The sequence below is a fragment of the Trichosurus vulpecula genome, chromosome 4 (assembly GCF_011100635.1).
Source record: "Trichosurus vulpecula isolate mTriVul1 chromosome 4, mTriVul1.pri, whole genome shotgun sequence".
Classification (NCBI taxonomy): domain Eukaryota; kingdom Metazoa; phylum Chordata; class Mammalia; order Diprotodontia; family Phalangeridae; genus Trichosurus; species Trichosurus vulpecula.
Window position 1 is genome coordinate 431,426,140 of NC_050576.1, and position 21,887 is coordinate 431,448,026.

Genomic DNA, 21,887 nt, shown 5'->3' on the forward strand with positions numbered 1-21,887 from the left:
AATGACCTAACTTCAGGGAGCTCTGTCCCTGGCACCTTTGTGCATCCACAAGACTGAGGAAGCAGCTGGGAGAGGGTCCTGCCTCAGTTACTGGCCCTTGCCTGCCAGAAATCCTCCAAGTGCCCACTAAGTGCTAGCCCTGCGGTGACTGAAGCCAGGGCCTTCCCCAGTAGGTCTCGGTAAACAGAAACAGCAGACACTACCACACGGTCTCAGGTAATTTCTTTATTGAAAGTGGCCAGTCCCTTTCAATGCTCTTTCAAAACCGACATCTTTGTCTTTGAATACTGAAGGAAACAAAACAAACCACCACCAAAACCTCCTCCTTCGGGGTGATTCTGGTACGTGGAGAAAGAACACAAGGGGCCCGATTAAATAGCACAAAGGCATCTACTACCATCACAAACAGGACAAGGTCTGAGCCCCCACAGGAGACCGTGTGTGCAGGGCTGGGGCGGGGAGTCATCCTTCGCTGGCCCATTGCTGCCATGCCTCATTCGCTGTCAGCATGGCAAGGGGGGCAGGGCACACAGGGCTCCTGCCCCTCCTCCCAGGAACCACTTTTAGCACCCTGGCAGGGGGAGGGCAGCGGGCTGCCTGGGGAGAGCAACCCCAGGTTCCTAAAAGGCCGCATTGGCTCTTCAACCTCCCTGCAAGGGCGGCGGCCAGACTGCCAGGCACTGGACAAAGGTTCCCAAATTTTCCTAGAACATGACCAAATAAAGACCAGTCGCTTGATTCAGCTTCTACTCAGGGAGCCAGGCAGACCGTGCCCCTGGCCCTGCCAGTCCTGACTGCCCCGCCCCACCCCTCCCCATGGGTGGGGATTGTCCCAGCCTTTCATGAGCTTCACTTAGAACAGGAATAAGACACAATGACGATGATTACGACAACAATGGCTGTCCACCAACTGATGCATCCGAAGGCAGCCGTGGAGCCTGGCCCAGTAGCTCCTGCAATGGGGCCCCCGGATGCAGAACCCAAGGGGTTTGAGGTCAGTTCTTAGAAAGTCGGGGAAAAGCCCATGGCTGGCCTCCCTCCCGGTGCCCATCAGCGGGCAGACGTCAGGTGGTTCCTGCTGTGGGAGAACCTATGGGGGAGAAAGCCATGTTAGGCCAGCCCGCTGGGGCTCCTCTGTCTGCCCTCGGAGCCAGTGTGCTTGGTCTTAGCCCTGTGGGTCCTCCCACAACAGCCCAGGTCAATCCAGCTAGAAACAGCAGCTCTGAGGTGGAAGCTGGAGACCCCCAACTTTTGGCCCAACCCAGCCACCATGCCCCAAGAAGTTGAGTAGCAGCTGCCAGGCCTGCCGTCACTGCTGTTCAAGGGTGAGCCCAGGTTGGGACCAACTCACCTCTGGACCCGTTCCACCAGATGTGCTATCAGTCTGTCGGAAATGCCAGGGCAAGACTCCTCAGCAAGGCTGAAGGCATTCTCCAGCTCCTCCATGGCTCCCACGTTGCCTCCAGTCTGCTTGTGCTTCTCTTTGAGCTGTGCAAGTCAGTCAAAGAGCATTAATTGAGCACTGGCTGTGTGCCGGGCAGACTGCTGGGGCTTGGGGAAGGGTCTTTTCAAAGCACATCCTCACATCCAGGAGGCGCACCTGGGCTGCCTGTGCATGACCTCCCTGCACCCCGCCCCTACCACCATGACCACCATCACCTCAGGCCCCGATGAAGAGACATCCTCCACTTAGGGAGGCCTGTGCCTCTGGGAGGCGCCCTTCCACAGCTGCCTTGTTGGCCCTTTCCACTGACAGACATAACCTTTTTCCTCCATCTTGGTACCTCGGCCCAGGTGAGCCATCCCCCAGGAACCCGCGGCAGAGCATGGAGATCCCTGAGCAGTCAGGTCACCTGACCTGTCAGTGCCACCAGGCAGTGTTCTAGGCTGAAGACCCCATCCACACTGGCAGAGAAGGTTTATCCTACCCATGAAACCACATGTCTGGGCCCAAAACAAGTACCTCCAGCACAGTGTGAGCTCCCACAGGGCAGGGACTTTTCATTTTTTGTCTTTGCAGCCCAGCACACAGTAGGTGCCTGATGAAAACATTTCCCCCAATAGTCTGTATGCAGAACATGAGGTGTGGCCAAGAGGGCCACAGCCCAGCTCCACACATGGGCTCGAACAAAACCTCAACTTGGCACCTGAGTGAGTAATCACCAAAGAGAAACTTCAGCGCCAGGTTTCTTCCATGGCGAAATTGCTCAGGTCAGTAGGAAAGGTGCCCCAGGAGCACTAGGGCCATGAGACCAGGCACCTAAGCTTTCAAGGCCTGCAAGACCCAAAGCTCTGAATCTCAGAGACCCAGGAGGGACAAGTCTATGTGCAGACCAACAGGCAGAGCCAGTGACACCACCCAAGACAGCAGGAGCAGGAGGCAGAGGTTGACCCTGCCCCAAAGCCTCAGGTCAGAAATTAAAGCTGGAGGGATGAGGAGTAAACACAGAAGACACTGACCAAGGTAAAAAACGATGGCAGAGCCAGACATCCCCAAAAGGATTAAGTCCATAATAACTGAAAGCAGAGAATCAAAGGGAAAAAGGGATTTTCCACAACAATTACATTCCTTCCTAGAGGAAATGAAACGAGAGATTAAAAACTCTGATGGCAAGAAATGGAAGAATAAATAGCTTAGAAGAGAAAGTGGCCAATCTTACCCAAAAGTACAGACTCCTTAAAAACCAGAACAGATCGAACCCATCAATGATTCCATGAGAGAGCAAGAAACACACAACAACCGCAAGAGTGAAAAAAAGTAGAAAAAAAAAGCCAAATACCTGTAATGAAGAATTACCAACCTGGAAAACCAGTGAGGGGGAGACAGTTTAAGAACCATTAGAGACTCCCTGAATACTGATTTTAAAAAAAGGATCAGACACTATTTCAAGTAATCACTAATGAAAATTGCCCAGATCTAGTAGTACCAGAGGGCAAATTGGAAATAGAAAGAATCCACTGAGCATCACCAGCTGAAAGAATCCTTGAGGACAAGTCCCAGGACTCTAAACAGCCCCAATCCAGAGCTCTCATGTTAAAAAGCAAAACCAAACCAAACCACGTGGTGGGCATCCAGGAAGAAGCCACCAAAGTCTAAGAAACCACAGGATCTCACAAGACCTGGCTGCTTCGGGCCATGAGAGAAGAGCTGGGACTATGATACACAGAAGCAAATGACAGGCTCCCGACAACAAAGAAGGGCTCACCCTGAAGATCCAGTGAAAAAAAGGGACCTTTAATGGACTTGTGAGGGGCACACCAGAACTGAGGAGGAAGGCTGATGAGAGGCAGTATGGTGGTGATGTGCTAACATTCTGTTAGGAGAGACAGATCCCTTCAGAACCTGATGTCTTCAAAGGGTAAAATGGGAGTTAAATGAGAAAAATGAGAGGGCCGGGGTGGGGGTGGTTCTGTTGAGAGGGTTTGAAGAAGGGAAAAAGAAGGGAGGGTAAAAGTGATGTCCAAGAAGAACCAAGAAAGGAGGCAGAATTGGCCCTTTCTCATAACTGGAATGTGTGGGGAGAAGAATATACCAACATGGAGCAAGGGGCAGGCATCAAACTGATGAGAACACACAGAGTTTGGTGGGAAAAAGCATCAAACTCCATAGAGAAACAAGTGGAGAGTGGGCCGGGGGTAAGTAGAGAGGGGGGGATGTACCACAAGGAAAACAAACTTCAGCACAAAAAGAACCAGAATCTGGGGAGAGGGAGCACCCACACATCCACTTGAGAGTGGCCCAACACACACTGTGGTCTACAAATAGACGGAAAATGACTGAACTTCAAGAAATGACAAGAGTTGATCCCAAGAAGCCTATGATGCCAATGGTCACAAGAACCTGGAGGACAGTTGTTAGGAAGGACAGCAGCCGCTGAGACCCAACACTGCTAATCAAGCAACATCCCACGAGGAGGCCCCTTCTCCACCTCCCTATGGGGGGTGATGGACACACAGGAAAGGAAGAGACACTTCTGGATGTGGGTCCCCATGGGGATGGGTCTTGCTTGACAATACTTTTGTGACAGGGTGTTTTCCCCCTTCTTGGTTTTCAATTGGGTGAGGGACTGGGGGAAGAGAGGGAGGTTAGCAACAGTAATCTGGGGGTAGAAGAGCCACTGAAAAATTGTAAAGGAAAAAATGCACAATAGAGAAAAGTTCGTTCAAAAGGAAGCACAGACAAGGATAGCTCTGAAAGCAGCACACGGAGTGAGTCATTGACTGTATATACTGTTCTGGGTCTGCCCACTTCATAACAAGTCTTCCCAGGAGTCTCTGAAGTTGTCCCTCCCATCGCTTCTCATGGTACAATACTGTTATCTCTGTATAAATGATTCACATCACTAAATCAGTTCGTACAAGTCTTCCCAGGCTCCTTTGAAGTTGTCCCTTCCGTCACTTCTCATGGTACAACACTGTTCCGTTAATATTAATATAACCTAATTAGTTTGGCATCAATGCACCTGTTTTCCTACAACTTCTCTCCCCCCTACGTACACATCTATTGTTTTTCCTTTCTTGTCCGCTTTACCAACTCGATGAGCGTGAGCTCCACCCCTAGAGCTGCTTTCACATGCCCTTCTAATAGTAATTAGGAGCATTTTTTCATATAGCTATCGATGGCTCTCACTGGCCACGTTGAAAAACAAAACAGGATTCGTGCTGCACCGAGTCCTTCCTTCACCTCTTTAAGGTCTCCTGAATTCCCTGGAATCAGCGTTGGTCATCAGAGTCCCTAAGCCTTTTTAAGTTGTCTGTCATCTCTGTATAAATGGTTCACGTCACTAAATCAGTTTGTACAAGTCTTCCCAGGTTTTTCTCAAATTATCCCCTTCATCATTCAACACCAAAGTATTCCATCACGTTAGGATTCTCTAACACAATCAACTGAGGGACACTCACACAAATGAATATTCTTGTACATCCTGGAGTGTGCTTTAGTCAGGACTAATCCTTCCCTTAATCCAGCCTTCCTCTTATTGCCCTCTTCATTCTCCTCTTTTCCAATTTCCTTAGCGAGGTGTTAGCCACCCCCTCATTTCAAGCTCTTCTCTCCCTACTGTGCAATCATTGCTGGGGCTTCTTTAAATTCTTTCTGACTGCTTGTGGTATTTTTTTTTCCCTAGAGCTGGAAACTCTGGGTTTTGGCTATAATGCTCCCAGAAGTTTTCATTTTGGAGTTTCTTTTAGGAGGAGACTGTAGGATCCTGTTTCCACTTTGCCCTCTAGGGCTTAAGAGATCTGGGCATTTTAAGATTTCTTGAAATAGGATGTTTAAGCTTTTTGGTCATGGTTTTAGGTAGTCCAATGACTCTGAAACCTCTCTCCAATTTGTTTTCCAGATCAATTGTAATTGCTATGTGATACCTTACATTTTCTATTTTTTTCCCACTCTTTTGACTTTATTCGTGCTGTCTTGTAGAGTACCTTAAGTACCCTGTGATACACTCTGGGCCCGCAGGACCTAAGGTGCAGAGTCTGTCTTCCTATGCCCATCTAGTCTGGAAAATGGATTTATGGGGATTTTTCTCCTCAGATTCCTGACCAAAATTTGGTCTGGTGCATTTTCCAGATTTAATTTCTTTGGCAGGGAGGGGAGCTGCACTTTTCCCTGCTACTCCACAATCTTCCATTCTTCTGGGTTGTGTATGCAGAAATTTATTTTTGTGTTATAGTCAAACTACTTGGAATAGTTGAAGGGATTCTTTTTCAGCACCAAATCAACCATTTGGTTGGAACAGACCCAGTTCCTCCTCACCCTCTGCTTGGCTCTCCTTACTCCTTTCTGCCTTGGCACCAACCTCCATCCCTCTGCATAGGTCACCAGTGGCTACATAAATGGCGGCCTTGCAAAGCTGGCTGTGGGACATCACCTTCTGATACCTACAGTCAAGCCTGGCCTGTTCCAAGCATCTGGGATTTCATTCCCTCTTCTCTTCTAAGGAAGGAGCAAAAGACAACAGCACGAATGTTCTGCAGGCTTCAATGGTGTACTCTGGGTGTCGTAGCAGCCCAAGGTCATGCTCCTTTTTGGGACTGCCACATTACAACCCTTTACTTGCTCATTCGGAGCCTGCCAGTGGATACTGTGGCTCTGGCTAGCCATCTCCCAGCTGCACCCAAGCAGGTGTAGGAGGTGGCCTGAGGCAGGCATCCCTGGGCCTCAGGGCAAGGCTGAGGCTTGGAAGCCAAGGACAACAGCCTGCCCTCATCCTCGGCTCTCCTGCCAATCAGCAGGTTCTGGGCCACTGAGAAAAGCAGCCACGTGATAAGTAAGCACCAACAGAGATGAATGACAGAGAGCTGATTCAGAGAGACGAACTCCAAATGACAGCTCCAAATGGCTCTAGTCAAAGGCAAGTCTGCTGTTGTTCCTCCCAATTGCCCCCGTCCCAGAAATAGTACAGGGACACAGGATGCCCTGCCCTGTGGGTCTCACCTCTCCAAAGACGGGCCGGACAAGGGTGGCGAGGCATTGGGACCGTGGCTGCCGTTTGATAGGCTCTGCAGACTGCTGAGGGAAATGCATAGTGAGCAAGGGAGCAGCCACCCACCTGCCTTGGTGGGAACTAAGAATACATCAACACCCCCTTTAATTTCTGGGTTTGAACTCAAGTTTTCCTGACTCTAGGCTCAGTGTTCCATGTGCTGCATATTGTGCCCCATGTGCCCCAAAGATGAGTTTCAGCTGGCTTGGATGAAGGTGCGGCTGATGTAGATTTGGTAGGGATGGTTAACAAACTGGATGCTAGGGTGAGGACCCTCAAATGTAATGAAATGAAATTCAGGAGAGGGCATTGTGGAAGGTGAGATGGGACAGCAGTTTTTCTGAAAAGAGCCTGGGGGCTCTGGGGGCGTGTGGCAGGACCCAGCTGCCAAAGACAAGGAAGCTAGCTTGGGCCTGGCATACAGCAGGAAAAAGGGGAGGGGGAGTTCCTGGCCATCAGAGCGGGACCTGCTGGGCCTGCAGAAGAGGAGCCTCAGGAGGACAGAGAGCTGTGCTCAAGCATGGGAAGGGTGAGAGAGAGGGGAATGGGCTGCAGCACAAAGTCTGGGCCTAGAACAATGCAAACATGAGGTTCTGTGGTGTGTAGGAAGGCAGGCCAATCTGGCTAGTGTGGCACGGGGGTGGGAACTTGGGAAGGGCATGGAGGCCAGCCATGAAGGGCCAGGGGAACTCCTGGGGCTCAGTCACTGATCTCAGGTGCCTGGGAACCTACAGCACAACAAGGCAGGTGGCCTTGGCCAAAAGGACTGCCCTCTTCCTCATCCTCCTTAGCTCCCTCCTCCCTGTCTCAGCCCAGTCTGTGAAAGCCTGACCTTCTGTGAGGCCTGCAGGGCCACTCCTTTGTGCAGTTTGCTGTGGGGGCTCGGGCGAATGGTTGGGGGGAAGGTCCAGATGGGGCCCTGGTCACCATCCTCTGCATCTCCATCACTACGAAAAATGACAACGTTTCAATGACAACAGATCCAGGGGGGAGCGATGGGTGGAAACCTCCCACGTGACCCCCAGGGACCAACACTCCATTCCTCCTTGCATTCCTGACCCTCTCAGGTGAGCAGATTGCTTCCCTGAACAGGTGAGGAGTGGCAGCTCATCAAGCAGGGTCCTGGCTGCTGCTCCAGGGATCCAAGAGAGGAATCGAGGTACGGCCCCCCACCATGGCTTCGCCACAGCCCGTACATATCAGAATCCTCGGAGCTGGAATCCTCCCCCCGGCCCTCCGACTTCCAGCGCTTGTATCGATCGATCAGCTCCGTGAGGAAGGAGGTCTTCTTGGTATAGCGAGTGATGAATTTGTGCTTCAGGAGCTCCCTGGCTGCAGGCCTCTGGACAGGGCACAAGGGGCCAGGTGAGGTAGGATCAGCCCCAAGGAGGGGCCCACCTGCACAGGCTCCCTCAGGGCGGGGGTGGGGGGGGTGGCGGGTCTCTCCCCTTCGAGAGCACCTCACACTTTCTGAACAGATGAATGCTGGACTCGGGAGGCCCCACTCCTGACTAGCTCTGGGCCTCCAGCAGCAGCCTGGGCTGCCCACGTTACCCCAGGGCATTACTCAGGTGTGGGCCACAAAGCCATGTGAAGGTGTCTTGGGCGTTCCCCGTGAGTCCAGGGAGGAGTCGAGGAGCAGGACAGGGTGGCCTGGGGTAGAAGGGGGCCTCAAGGGCACAGACCAGGCGCATACTCACAAAGCGAGGGTCCTTATTGAGACAAGCTTCCACAAATTCTTTGAAGGGCTTGCTATGGTGCCCCTCCAGGGTGGGAGGGTTGTTTTTGGGGATCAGGAAGAGAACTCTCATGGGATGAAGGTCTGAGTTGGGAGGCTCTCCTTTGGCCAGCTCAATAGCTGTAATTCCCAGGGACCAAATATCCGCCTAAAATGAGAATTCCCAAAGGGCTGTAGACGTCAGGCAGACGGCTCATGGGTCTGGGGGGCAGAGAATGAGGCCTTCCTGGAGTACGAGGGGCACAATAACCCGGACTGGAAGGTGTGGCTTCCTTGGACCACCAGTCCTCAGCAGGGCCCCCAGAGCCGGGTGTGTGCACAGGGCAGCGCTCCCCACCCCGCCAGCTCCCGGCCCTGACTCTCCCGCTCACTTTAAAGTCGTAAGCAGACTGCTTGATGACTTCTGGCGCCATCCAGAAAGGGGTCCCCACGAAGGTGTTCCTCTTGATCTGAGTGTCCGTGAGCTGTCCGGCCACACCAAAGTCTGCCAGCTTCACATCGCCTTGCTCAGAGAGAAGTACGTTGGCAGCTGTTTGACAGACAAGGCAAACAGAGCTGGGGAGCTGAATGTGTTTTCAGCCAAGCAAAATCATAAAAGGGTCACTTCTTTCAGAGAAAGAGAAAGCAGCTGGCCGCCCTGACTACTTGGGTTAAACCCAAGCTCAGCTCTGCTCAGCAGCATGTGGCTCCAGGGAGCTGGTCTCTCAAGGCCAGGAAGGCCAAGACTGACCCCAACATCTCTGGCTGCAAGGCAGCTCCATAGACCAGTAACCTCAGAGCCCTCAGGCTGCTCCAACCTCGAGGGAGGGAGCCAAGCAACCACATAAGAATGACCAGCCAGAGCACCGGCCCTGGAGTCAGGAAGACCTGAGTTCAAAACCGGCCTCAGACACTTGACACACTTACTAGCTATGTGACCTTGGGGAAGTCACTTAACCCCATTTGCCTTGCCTTGCCTTCCCCCCTCCAAAAAGACAAAACAAAAACAAACAAACAAACAAAAATAATGACCAGCCAGAGCAAAGAGCCCAGGGGCAGGTGCCCCTCCCACCCCCTCCCCCACCCTCTGGCCCTCCAGCACTGGCCGGCTTCCCTGCCACCCCACACAATGATTTTGGATTTCCTTTTTTGTGAACTGGTGGGGAGACTTCCTTTCCAGGACTGAGAGTCCTGCCCTCTTTAAAGACCACCCCACCCCCCACCCACAAACAAAGCCGGCAGCCAGGAGCAGGCAGGCACAAGAATGCCTCCCTGGCCTTGCAGTCAGTTCCCTTCTCAACAGAAGGGTCTTTTCTGCTGAAATGAGGACATCCAGGACATCATCGTCCCACCCTTGGGAGAGCTGTTCAGCTTCGTCGGTTTCCCCAGATTCAATCGTTACTGGCCACTTCAGATGGAGGACAAAAGTGGTCCTTTTCCTGATATTCATCATGGGGCAGGGATCACTTCCCATCTTTACAGCACACAGGCTGGAGTGAGTGGCTAGAGATCACTTAGGCAATTAGCAGCAGAGACAGAGGGTGCCTAGGCCTCCTGGAGCTGCTCCGGCCTGACTCTGGAGCCCAAGCTAAGTAAAGCACCAGGAGGACTAGGGGGAGCCTGCACAGGTACCTTCTCTATGGCGGGGCTTCTACAAAGGGAGCCAAGTGGGCCAAGGCAGCCCCTGGCTCAGGCCCTTTTCCCCTCAACCACCGATGTGACCAGGACAACTGCTGGTGTTCCTTTCTAGGTCAAAGCAGCCATGAGGTTTTTCAGAGAGTAAGTTATTCAGGAACAAAGAACACACAGTGTACCCAAGGTCCACGAATGGAACCTTGACCGAGATTCGGCAACTTCCAAAAGGAAGGGCCCCAGCTGCCTTTCTCTCTGAGGTCAGATTCTGTCCCTGCCACCCCCCTCCACAGGGCTCTCTCTGCCAGCGTCTGCCCACGAGTACAATCAGGGCTCGGGTCTTCCAGGGCGCAGACTCGGGACCCTGCAGGACACACTGTCCTTTTCTCTCTTTCAGAAAGACCTACAGAAATACCCTCTTCCCCAAGGAAAACCTTTGATGTCTCGGTGGATCTTCCTTTCAGAATGGAGGTAATCTAATCCCTTGAGGATCTCCCGCAGGATTGTGGCAATGTAGGTCTCTTCCAAAGGCCCAGGCTTTAGCTAGAGGACAGAGAAAACAGCAGCCCATGATGCATCTGGTCCCCCAGGGCCCCAGCCTGCCTCAGAGCTCCCAGGGCTGACAGCACACAGTGGTCCCAGTGAGGAAAGGCCCCAGTCTGCTCAGCCTCAGCTGGTTTTTGAGCCCCCACAGGCAAGCAGATGGGGCTGCATTTACATGACGGACTCTTTATTCCCCCAGCCCCCAAAACTGCTAGGACCCCGCACCCCCAACTGTACTCTGTGGATACCTGCTCTATAAACACATGCCCCTCCAGGATCATCTACTGACTACTGTCTCTGTGCCCTGGCACATAGTAGGTGCTTAGTCCTTGTTAAGTGTGAAGGAAGAAGGCAGGAGAAATTGAAGGCGAAAAAATGAAAAACCATGAAAAAGGAGAGCACAGTATAGACGGGAGAGCACAGAAGAGTCAGGAGTCCTGAGGCTGTGGCGGCCCCAGTTATGGCCTCCCTGGATTTTGGGCCTTTTGTTAAAGTGACATCTCTTGGGAGAATTACAACTTAGGCAGACTTCTTTCATGCTCCCATTTTTAAGTCTCAGATACTATAAAACCAGGAGATAAATTTAGACTTTGAGGACCCCAACAAAAGAATATTCCCCTTGTTTTAAAAAAAAATACCTTATTTTAAAAATGGAAAATGTGTATTTAAAAGCAAGGAATTCAAGCCCCTCTTTGTAAGCCTGGGCCTTGCTTTCCCTCCTCAGTCATAGGCCCAGGCCCAACACCTCTGTGGCACAGCCAGGGCTGCTCTGAAGGGGCCACTCTGACCTTCCACTTAATGGAAGCCTGATGGCCTTGCCCCAGGCCACTTCATTAGGCCAAGGGGCTGGGGGTAGAGTTTTCCCTACTTGTCTCAATGTCCAGGGCCTCAAAAGGTAGCAAGGTCCCATGTTCAAAGCCATGTGGTCCCAGTCTAACTTCTGCAAGACACAAACTGGTCAGGGATGCACATAGAACAGAAGTACAGCTCAAAGTGAAAGGGCATGGCTGGTACCTTCTTCCAATGGCCCTGGGCCCTCAGTGGTCAGCTTCACCAGGCCCACTGGCCACAGTAAAATCTCTCTCTCTACTGTGCCCAACCCACATCATACAAGTTCATAATCAGCTCCATTTCTTACCAGATCCAAGGCCGATCCACCACCCAAGTACTCCATAATAATCCACAGCTTGGTGCTCTGCACATAATTAAAGGAAAATATTTATAGGGAGCGGGAAGGGAAGTGGCCGTGGTTCACCAGCGTGTCTGAAAGCCCCAGGGTCTCCCCTAGCAATCTGGCTACCCCACAACTTTCCCAGGACCAGGAAGAGGGTCCTACCCAACACCATCCCCTCTCTGGCCTCGTAGGACTAACTCCTCGCTAACGTATCACTTCTCTGCTATGTCACAACAGGCTTAATCTCTTAAGAGAAGGAAACTAAATTGAACAAATAATAGTCATTCCATTTCTTCAGCATTCATAAAGAAAAAATGGCGGAGGTGATGCTGACCACCACAAAGCCCAAAATCTACCAGGCTAAGAGGAGGAAGCCGAGATACACAAAAAGTTCTAGACTCAAGGGTGGGCACAGAAAACATCTGAAGACGAAGGACTGTCTCAGAAAATGTCTAGGATTGGCTTACACCGAAGTGCACACATGCAACGCAGCAAAGAAAGGAGAGAAGACTCTTGGCCCACAGAGCCATCTGCCCTGTGGGGATGTCAGAAGGCAGGAAGGCAGACAGACATTGATGAGACCTGGAGCAAACAGGACCAATGGGCACACTGAAGGAGTCATTGGCCAGCCGGATGGGACATAGTATTAACACACCCCTGGTCAGTCTGAGAAGAAACATGTCCGTGACTGAGGCCAATCCCTTCCCTCTCTGGGCCTTTGCTGTCTCAGCGCCAAAATAGGGGGTGGAAGGTTGGAGGCACAAGAGAGGTTGTGACCTCTGACTGCCCTTCCTGTCCACGGTGGATGACCTTGGGCTCTTCGGAGCCTCCTCACTCAGTCTTGCTATCATTTCCCAAGAGGACAGGACTGTATGAAGGGGACAGCAGAGAGAGGGCACTCCCCAAGGTCTGGACGTGACCAACCCAGCCTGAGGTCTAGTTTCCCATCCGTCCCCACACGCCCAGGTCCCTGAAGACCGAGGGATATAAGGACTCATGAGCATCACTGTCCAGCCCAAGCTCCTGCAGATCCTGGGGAGGAGTCCGAACCAGGCCTTGGCCGGGCCCCCCAGCTTACCTTCAGGTAGGAGCCATAGTAGCGTGTGATGTAGGGGCTGTCACACTGGCTCAGGACAGTGATCTCCTGCTGGATGTCCTCGATCTCATCCTCGGCCTCCTCCAGGTCGATGATTTTGATGGCCACCACCTCTTTGGTGCGGTTGTCGATGCCCTTGTACACCTCCCCGAAGGAGCCCTTTCCAATCCTCTCAAGCTTGGTGAAGAGCTCCTCGGGATCCACTCGAGAATGCTGCAAAGAGAGGCAGGTGTGTGCTGAGGAAGACTGGTGGGGACCCAGGCCCACAGCTCAGCTGGGTCCTGGGCAGCCCCATCCCCAACGAGCCCCACCCCTGGCTTCCTGTTCCACGGCCAAGAACACCCAACACAGTCTACATCCACAGCCTTAAGTAGGGAAAAATGATATCCATCCTCGTAGAGCACTTTAAGGTTTGCCAAGATTCATTCCTCACAACCACCTGCGGAAAGAGGTGCTAGAATCATCTCCATTTTACAGATGAGGAAACTGAGGCAAGCAATAGGCAACTAACTGGTCCAGGTGCACAGCTAGTGGTGTCTGGGGTTGGATCTGAACTCAGGTTTTCCAGAGCTCTACCCCCTGAGCCACCCTGCTGACACCTGTTCACCCCATCCCAATCTCGGCACGGTGCACCATCCTCCAACCTCCCGGCCATTCACCTGTCCAGTCTACACTAATGTGATGCAGTTGGATTCTGAGGCCCCTCCTCACGCCGGATTTATGGCCTCCTGCCCTTTGTACCCTCTAGGGCAGGCACGCCATCAGCACCAGCAGATTAGAAGGGCACCCCCCCCACAGGAATGGCAGGGTCAGACGGGCCACAGAGGCAGATGTGGCCTCCAGGCAGGCTCCTCCCCTCTGGGCCTCGATGTTCTCAACAGTCAAATGCAGAGACGGGACTCTGCCCTCTGTCCAGGGGGAGGGGGACTATATGCGCAAGGGGTGGATGAGAAAGGGTGGTAGAAGTTGGAGTATGTAAAGAGACAGGGCTGGGAAAGAGGCTGGAGCCTAGAGTTTAGACTTCAGGAGGTGGCAGCGAGGAGCCACTCTAGAGCTACTGACGGCCAGAGATGAGAAAGGATTCTGGCCAAAGCCCCAGAGATTCCCAAAGAAGGCACAGAAGGGCTACCATCAGTGTCAGGGGAATGGGTGTAGACAGCAAGGACCATCTGTGGCCATACTGGCATGCTCACTGGCCACATTCATACAAGAGAAGTGCGTCCTCCTCAGCCAAGGAAGGGGGCCTCTTCTTGCCAATGCTGCCTCCACCAGACAGCTGTGATGGGTTGAGGTCTGCCTGACTCTCCATCACACGAGGCAAGCTGAGGCCTGGTTCTTCAGGGCCTACCCCCAGTTCTTCCTGCCAGGCAGTGAAGGAGCCGACCTCTCAGGCAAAAAGCCAAACTGCTCCTGAGGTGGGGTTCCCCAAAACCCTGGGAGCTCATTTTTCTGGCAGGACATCCCCTGCTCTTCCTCTTGGAGCAGAACTGGGAGCTCGGGTAAGAGGGAAGCCTGAGGATTGTTGGGCTCCCATGTGGCCTGCAGAGAACCTGTAGGCTCGGCACAAAGATGAAGCAACCTCCAAGGGCGTTTACCCCATATGCTCGTGACCCCAAGGGAGCTGCCATGAAAGAGGACCCATCTTCTTCCCGACAAGACACTCTGTTATCAACCTCTCCGGCTCTTACTGGCTTTAACCTTAGATCCCCAAGGCCTTTCAATTCTGGAGAAGCCGCCTCAGGTTACCAAGCACGCTTTTGCCAAGAGCTATGGTTGGGGTGTCATTAAGGGCACCCACTCGGCCCTTCTCCAGGGAGGACAACGTCATAGTCAGACACCAAGAGGCCATCAGCTTGGGGGGAACCCGGCATCACCTCCATGCCTGGCAAAGGCAAGGCGAGAGGGCCAAGGAGCCAGAGATCAACGAGAACCAGTCAGTTTGGGGAGAACAGGGAGACAGAGGCGAGCGGCCCAGAGTGGGACGGAGTCACGGAGGAGGAACGTGGAGTATAGAGAAATAGGACTGAGGGACAAGAGGAATCGCAGGTGCAGGAGCTGAGAAGGGAAGCCGGAGAGGGAAGTAATACCAGCTGTCACTTAGGTGGTGGCCATTATGTGCCAGGCACCACCAAAGCGTTTTGCAATGACCTCATTTGATCTTCACAGTAACTCTGGGAAGTAGGTGCTATCAGTTGTCCCATTTTATAGAGGAGTAAATGGAGGCAAGCAGGGTTTAAGTGACTTGCCCAGGGTCTTCCTGACTTCAGGGCCTGACTTCCTGTGGTACCACCTGGCCAAGCCTTCAGGTGCAGTTCCCAGGTGGGGCCTCAGAGATCTGCCGTTAGCACCAACTCCAGATGTCAGAGGCAGTAGCTTCTGCTGGGGCTCTTTCAAGTCCTAGATGCCTTGGGGGGTGAAAGTGCAGGCATGAAACCAAGGCCTTTTCTGAAGGCCGACTGCAGCCGAGGAGGCAGAAGGACTCCCCATTCGCCTTAAGCTGAATCATATTCCTGCCATGCCGGAAGAGCTCAGAGAACTTGTTGCTTGTCCCTGGCTATTTCATGGCCCGAGGCAGACTTCAGCCTGTGGATGGTCTGCAGTCCCCAGGTGGGGGCTGCTGCCCCACAGAGATGGCAAAGAAAGAACAGGGCAGCTGCTGGTCCAGAGGACACAGCGCATCTGTAGCCATGATGGATGGTACAGAATGCGGACGGACAGGGCACAATCCTGAACCAGCAGATATTGCCAGATAATCCAAATATCAGCTTAGATAGTAAACTGTGCATGCCCTCTGACTCAGCAATACTGCTATGAGGACTGGACCCCCAAAGAGGTCAAAGGAAGAGGAAAAGACCCGTAAACACAAAAACCTTCATAGCAGCTCTTTTTGTGGTGGCAAAGAAGTGGGAAAAAGAGGGTGGAGCCCAGTTGGGGAATGGCTGAACAAGAGTCTAGGATTGTGGTGGCAGGCTATCCTTCCTTGCTTCTTAACATGGCTCACGTAAGGATTTGTTTTTGTGGGACCACAAATATTTGGAGTGGGCTTTGTTTTTCTTGCCTTCTTAATGGGTAAATGGGGGAAGGGGAGAATTTGGAAATGAGAGCAAAATGAAACTGCATACTGAGAAGTAAACCAAGCAATGGTTCATCGCCCAGCGGAGGGAGGGACTCGGTCACGGCCTTGGAGGACTTGTACTCCAACTGGGGAAATCAAACCCAGGAACCCAGAGGACCTGAGAGAATAGATAATTACATGCTAAATTCAATGCCCTGGGGTACAGGTGCTTGGCAGTGAGGATCCCAGTCAGAGGCCTAGAAGTGAACCTTGAAGGAGGGAGAAGACTGAGCCAGGGTGCAAGTGAAAAGGCTCACCAAAAGTTTGCTTGGCCGTATCAGGCAGTCTCTGGCCAATCCAGAAGCCGTGAGCCTTGCTTCAGAGGAGCAGACGGGACAGGTCACCCAAACAGGCCTGTGGCCAGCAAGACTAGCAGGGTTCCGAGGATGGCCATGTTTGGGAGGTGCCCGGGGCAAGGCTGCTTATTACTCTGGGAGCCGGACGGCACATCCACAGGCCTGGCTGCCTGGCTACAACCAAGGAGAGGCCTTTGCTGAGCAAGCAGTCAGAGATGAAGCTATAGTCCCACCGGATCATTCCTGCTGGATTTCACTGTAGGACTAGCCATCTAGCCCATTGAGGACCCTTTGGGCTTCCTTACCTTTCTGAAAGGCCTGTCATCATTAACTGTGGGGCATGAGGAGTGGGCCGCTCCTCAGGCTCCTGGCTCTCCATGTCTGTGCCTGGAGCATCAGCTGCCAAATAACTGGGGGGGGGGGGTGGAGGGAGGCATGCCAGCAGTGATGTGAGCTTTCTGAGGTGCCCACACCTGACAGCTGCCCAGTGGCTCTTGGGGGCATAGCCTTACCCACACCACACCACTGCTCTGCAGGGGAATCCAAGATTGTCAGGTGAACAACACTCCCCCACGCCCCACCTGCAACCGAGGCCAGCAGCATCACCAGGCTAGGCCCAGGTGACCCACACCCATCGTCTCACATCAGCACCACACGATTACCCCAGGGGACCGCAAGGCCTCTCTCAACCACCCGCTTCCGATGGGTACAATTATTCCACTCTTTTTTCTTCTCTTAAAAGGACTCAGCAACTCTTTCTAAATTCACAGTTTTAAAAGTAACGGTATGTTTAACTAAAAAAGCATCCTCTGCCTGACAGCCCAAATGCATTTCTACACATCTTTCCAACAGCGGCGTCTTCTGCTCAGTCTCACGTGAGAAGGGCCTAAGTCACCCTCCCTCTGCTCTCACCTAAACCGGCCCCATCTTTACACGATCAGACAAAGCACAAACACGTTCTGGGTGCTTGTCCCAGTGGGGCACCCCACCTCAACAGAGGGGTTTTAAAGGGCCCAGTCACCAGCAGACGGCCCCTTCCCAGAAGCTTTTGTCCAGCTCTCACAGCACTTTCTGTAGCAGAAATGATCACGCAGCTCACTTGAACCATGCACACCGAGAGAGAAAGCACAAAGGGCCAGCCACGGATGGCTCAGAGCAGAGAATTTCCCCAAATGTCAAGGTGCTATCCCTGTTCTGAGAAGCCAGAAGAGCCAACTCCCCAAGGGATGAAGGCTGGGAGCCTTGAGAACCGCTAGCAGCCCAGGATGGTGGCTGGCACCTAGTACTGAGCACCCCAGGTTCCTGGCATTCCCCACACTTAGGCAGACAGTTCCCGTCCTTTGCCTGACCTGACATACCACAGGACAAAGGTGTCCCTGGTTCTGATAGTCAGGTTCTGACAGTCAGCCTGCAGGAACAACACGGGCCGCTGACGGTGCCAGGCCCCCCCACCCCCCGCCAGGCACGGGTTCCATTTCAGCTGCAGTCCCCCAGAAGCTGATGTGGAGCCAACAGAGCTCAGCCCAAGTTTTACTTCTTCCCAAAATGCAGCACTCGTGTAAAGGATGAAATTCCTTGTGCACGACTGTGACCTATGCCACCAAGTTAGACAAAACAAGACAGCGGAGTACCAAGCACCCCACAGACAGCCCGGCTGGTCCAGAAAATGCCCTGCCTACTTCCCAGCTCCTTATTCTCGGTGCTCTTTATGAAGAGAAATGGGTCCCTATTCCTCATCCCCCAGAAACGGGGGATCCTGACGAGGTGAATTCTAAACTGTTGGGGGCAGAAGGATGGGGGGGGGGGTCCAAGGTGCGATCTGAAAAGGTGCCCTAGACATCCTCCTATCTGTACGGGGATGTTTAAAATGCTGGCCCAAGAGGTCTTTAGAAAGAGGAGCTGGGGCTGAGGGCTGTGGACTCTATCGGCTGTCGGGGTCTCTAAGCCCTTACCTGGTTCGCAAACTCCCTCAGGTGAGCCATGTCTCAGCCGGCAAGACCCCGATCCTCGAGGCACCAGAAATGGGCTCTTCACCTGGAATGCGCTGAGAGAGGAAGGGACGGGCTCCAGGTGTGCCCAGGGCGGCCTCACCCGTGCAGGGCCCTCCATAGAACCAGGTGGGGGGGCAGGGGCCCCCAATCCACCGGCTCTGGCGGCCCCCCGGCCACGGAAGGGCCCCCCCCACCTCTCGGGGCTTCCTCCCTGCCCCCTCCAGCCCTGCTGCACCCGGCACCCAGCAACACAGACACGGTGAGCCCCCCCACACCCTGGGGCACACTGAAAGGTGACCTTGGGCCAGTCACGGCCCCTCACGATCCCGAGTCCCGCCTTAGGCTCCCTGCCAAGTGAGGCGACGCCCCCCCCATGCTCAGCGATGGGGGGGCTGGGTCCCCCCCATTGGGTTGGACCCCCTGGGGGGCATAGCCCCCTCCTCTCCCTCCTTCGTCCTCCCTTCCTCCTCCCCTCCCCCCACTCCCGCACCAACGCCCGTCTCTCCGGTCTTTCCCACATCCCCACCTGGCACCGCTCTCCCTCCTGGTCCCCTCCCCCCCAGAGCCCTTTCCCATCCCCCGCTTCCGCCCCAGGTCCTCCTCCCCCTCTGGCCCCTCCCTCCTCCCCTCCCCCTCCTCGTACCTGGACGGAGGCGCCCCCCGGGGGGCCCGAGGTCTCAGCGCGCCCCGCCTCCGGAGGTCTCCATGACGGCCCTAGTCCTCAGCCCGCAGCGCCTGACAAGGACGGGGGCGGCCGCGGCCCAGACTAGAGCGCCGGCCCGGCTCCGGCTCCCGCGGCTGCTGAAGCTAGAGAAAGCCAGGGCGGCGGAGGAGCGAGGAAGGGGTGGGGGGGGGGGGGGGGGGGGGGTGCAGGAAGGGGAGCGCCACTGCGCAGTCGCGGGAGCCCCACTGCCTTCTGGGAGCTGTAGTCCCGCTTTCCGAAGCCCCGCTCCTGATGCGCGTGCGGACTCCAGCTCCCGGACGTCCCTCGGGGAAATGGGCGGGGCCTCGGGGCAGGGCCTCTGGCGGCGGCTATGTGAGAGGCTTGCGGGGCTTTGGCGTTTCCTCGAGGAGCCTCTGGGAGGCGCTGCGAGGGACCGAGAAGGGGGAGAGGACTCCAAGTCCCAGGAGGCTTAGCGCGTAGGAAGGCTGGGGTCGGGGAGGAGGGGGGGAGAGGGGTGGGACCGTGGAGCGTGACCAGGGTCGGCGCGCCAGAGCTCTTGCGGGGACCCCAACCCTTGTCCGGTGAGGGGGGCCGTGAGAGGGAAGGCCCCCCCGCCCCCCAACACAGCGCTCCCGGACCTCTGCTCTCCCCCCTCTCCATCCCCCCCTCCCCTTCCTCCATCCCACCCCACTTCTTTCATCCCGTTCCCTCCATCTCCCTCTCTCCATCCCCCTCTCTCCATCCCCCTTCCCCTTCCTTCCCTCCCCCACCCCCATTCCTTCTTCCCACCCCTCCTCTTTCATCCCCTTTTCTCCATCCTTCCCCCTCCATCCCCAGATCTGCCATGGGGTGCAGGGTGGGGAGTAGTTAGCCGGCAGCGCCCACCCCTCCCCCCTGGACGATTTCCTATTGTGCTCACCTAGAGGGTGGCCCCCAGTAGAATGGAAGCTCCCTGAGGGCGGGGCTATTTCCCTTTTGTCTTTGCACAGCCACCTCCTAGCCCCGCCCGGCTCAGGTTTTGGTCCGGCCCCTCCTGGACAGACTGTCTGCCATTACACTAGAAGCTGCTTGAGGGTCAGTGCCCGGCCCCTGTGGGGCACCTGTTAGGTGCTGAGTGAAGGCTGGGGGACTGGAGGAGAGAGTCACCGCCCCTGTGTCAGGTCTAAGTGACCCAGCTTCCCGCGGCCCGCGCTGCCTCCCTGAAGATCCCCCGATCCCGGACTCAGAGCTGGAAGACACTTAGAGGACAGGGGCGAGCCCCTCCCTCATTTCACAAGAAGGCCTGAGTGGGGGGCGGGTGCCCAAAGTCCCCGGGGCAGGGGGGGAGCAGCTAAGCGGGGGACTCAAACCCGGGCCTTGTCTCAGAGACCTGGGATCCTTCCAGAGTGGGCACGCCCTTCGCTGGCAAGGACCACAAAGCCCTCAGTGCATCTGCAGAGGTCGTGGCCAGCAGCCACCGAGCACCCAAGGCCTGTGGCCGGCAGGAGGTCCCAGGGGAGGGGCTGGGAGCGCACTGACCCAACCACTAATCACTTTCCTACTGTAACTGCGACTCCCAATGTGTGTGGAAGCCCCACACTGGACACAGACACCCCAGAGGAGCAGACAGGTGTGACCCTCTGTACAGCTAGGGCAGGGGACGGAGAGAGAGCATTCAAAACAAAGAAAAAAAGACCCTAAGGAGCAATTGGCTTCTCTTACAAAACCCCAGGCCAGTTGATCCTGCAGACCCATTTGGGAGGTTTGAGGCAGAGAATAATGGCCTTCAGGCCCTGAGCACTCTAGGGCACCCGGAAGCCCACAGACCCACTAGGGACACCGGCAAGCCAATGGCCACACTGCAGATGCTCTGAGCTAACCAACAGGGGATTGCTGATGAGGGATTGGAGTCTAGGAGGGAGGCTAAGGCTAGACACCCAGATGTGGGAGTCATTTGTATAGAACCCAGGAGAGCTGAGGAGCCCACCGAGAGGGAGGGCCCACGATAGGGCTTTGAGGGGCAGAACGTGAACAAAAATCCAGGTAAGTCGGTCTGAGAAGGAGCAGTTAGACAGGTAGGAGGAAAACCTGGAGGAGAGAGAGAATCACAGGAACCTTGCTTGAAAGGAGCGAGTCTCCAGGAAGAAGTGGGGGGCCAGGGGGTGTAGGATGATGCAGAGAGATCAGGACGGATGAGGACTAAGAAGACAAGCAGCGAGTGACCTTGTAAAGAACAGTTTCAATTAAGTGATGAGATCAGAAGCCAGACTAGAACAAATTGAGAAGGAAGTGGGAGGAGAGGAAGTAGAAACCACTGCTGTGAACAGATTCTGTAGGAGTTAGGCTATAAAGGCAAGGAGAGATGGAGGGCGGAGTGAAGGAAAGAGTTTTTGAAGGACATGGGAGACGTGGGCTTGTGTGCAGGCATCAGGGCAGGAGCCAGTAGATGGGGAAAGACTGAAAGTTATAGCGATTCAAATTTATATATGTACTGTGCTTTAAGGTTGCAAAGCACTTTACAAAGATCTCATTTGTTCCTCATGACAGGCCTGTAAGGTAGGGGCTATTATCCCAATCTTACAGTTGAGGGAAACTGAGGCAGACAGGAGCTAACTGACAGCGGCACAGTTTGGAAATGCCTGGGGCTAGATTTGAACTCAGGACTTTATTGAGCAAGATTAGAAAGGGAAGAAAGTGAGGCCAGGGTATGTCTCTGCCTGGTTCAGCAAGGAGGGGCAGAATGGTGGGCATACAAAGCAAGATGGAAAGGTAGGCAGAAGAATTTCAGGGTTCTTGTTCAGAGAGATGGAATGTGGAAGGATGACGGTGAGATCAAAGGTATGATGACCTCACTGGGTACATGGAAGCCCCCAGGTCTAAGGGGAAGAGCAGAGGTCACAAGACAGATGCTGAGCTCCTTGAGAAAGGGCAGGCCAGTCCAGAGCTGTTCGGTGACTGCCTCCAGCATCTTCAGACATGGTCCAGCTGGGTGAAGGAGAGCTTGAGGAGTAATCTGAGTGGGGAGCGGCATCCAGGACTGGGGCAAGGTGGGGTGAGGACAGTGATGCAGTTTTTGGATATGGCGAATGTGAGGATTTATTTTGCTTCCCCTATGCTCATGTTAAAAGGAGAAAAAATAGCAGAGCAGTAACAAAACAAACCCAGAGGTTGGCTCTCTGATAGGACAGACCT

At 54.3% G+C, this 21,887-nt stretch overlaps 1 protein-coding gene across 2 annotated transcripts; it reads right to left on the minus strand.

The window, feature by feature from the left end:
• Window positions 1-205: 205 nt before the first annotated feature.
• Window positions 206-19,139, minus strand: STK25 (serine/threonine kinase 25). Of its 2 annotated transcripts, none has more exons than XM_036757099.1 (12): window positions 18,696-19,139; window positions 18,014-18,105; window positions 12,633-12,863; window positions 11,519-11,575; window positions 10,272-10,380; window positions 8,598-8,755; window positions 8,189-8,374; window positions 7,685-7,830; window positions 7,321-7,435; window positions 6,440-6,511; window positions 1,352-1,488; window positions 206-1,090 (listed from the first exon to the last, which is right to left on the minus strand). In XM_036757099.1, exons 2-12 carry the CDS (start codon window positions 18,041-18,043, stop codon window positions 1,051-1,053), a joined length of 1,281 nt encoding a protein of 426 aa, XP_036612994.1. In that variant the 5' UTR covers window positions 18,044-18,105; window positions 18,696-19,139; the 3' UTR covers window positions 206-1,050. The 2 variants fall into 2 exon arrangements, with proteins under 2 accessions (XP_036612994.1, XP_036612993.1); XM_036757098.1 differs by having other exon boundaries at window positions 6,440-6,514; window positions 18,696-18,888.
• Window positions 19,140-21,887: the final 2,748 nt, after the last annotated feature.

Bases quoted from the DNA above. Each gene is read 5' to 3' on its own strand.
- STK25 (XM_036757098.1), bottom strand. From the start codon at position 18,043: ATGGCTCACCTGAGGGAGTTTGCGAACCAG. The intron at 11,576-12,632 runs GTAAGCTGGGGG...AATTATGTGCAG, and splicing joins ACTATGGCTCCTACCTGAAG to AGCACCAAGCTGTGGATTAT. The intron at 7,831-8,188 runs GTGAGTATGCGC...TGCCCTGTCCAG, and splicing joins TCAATAAGGACCCTCGCTTT to AGGCCTGCAGCCAGGGAGCT.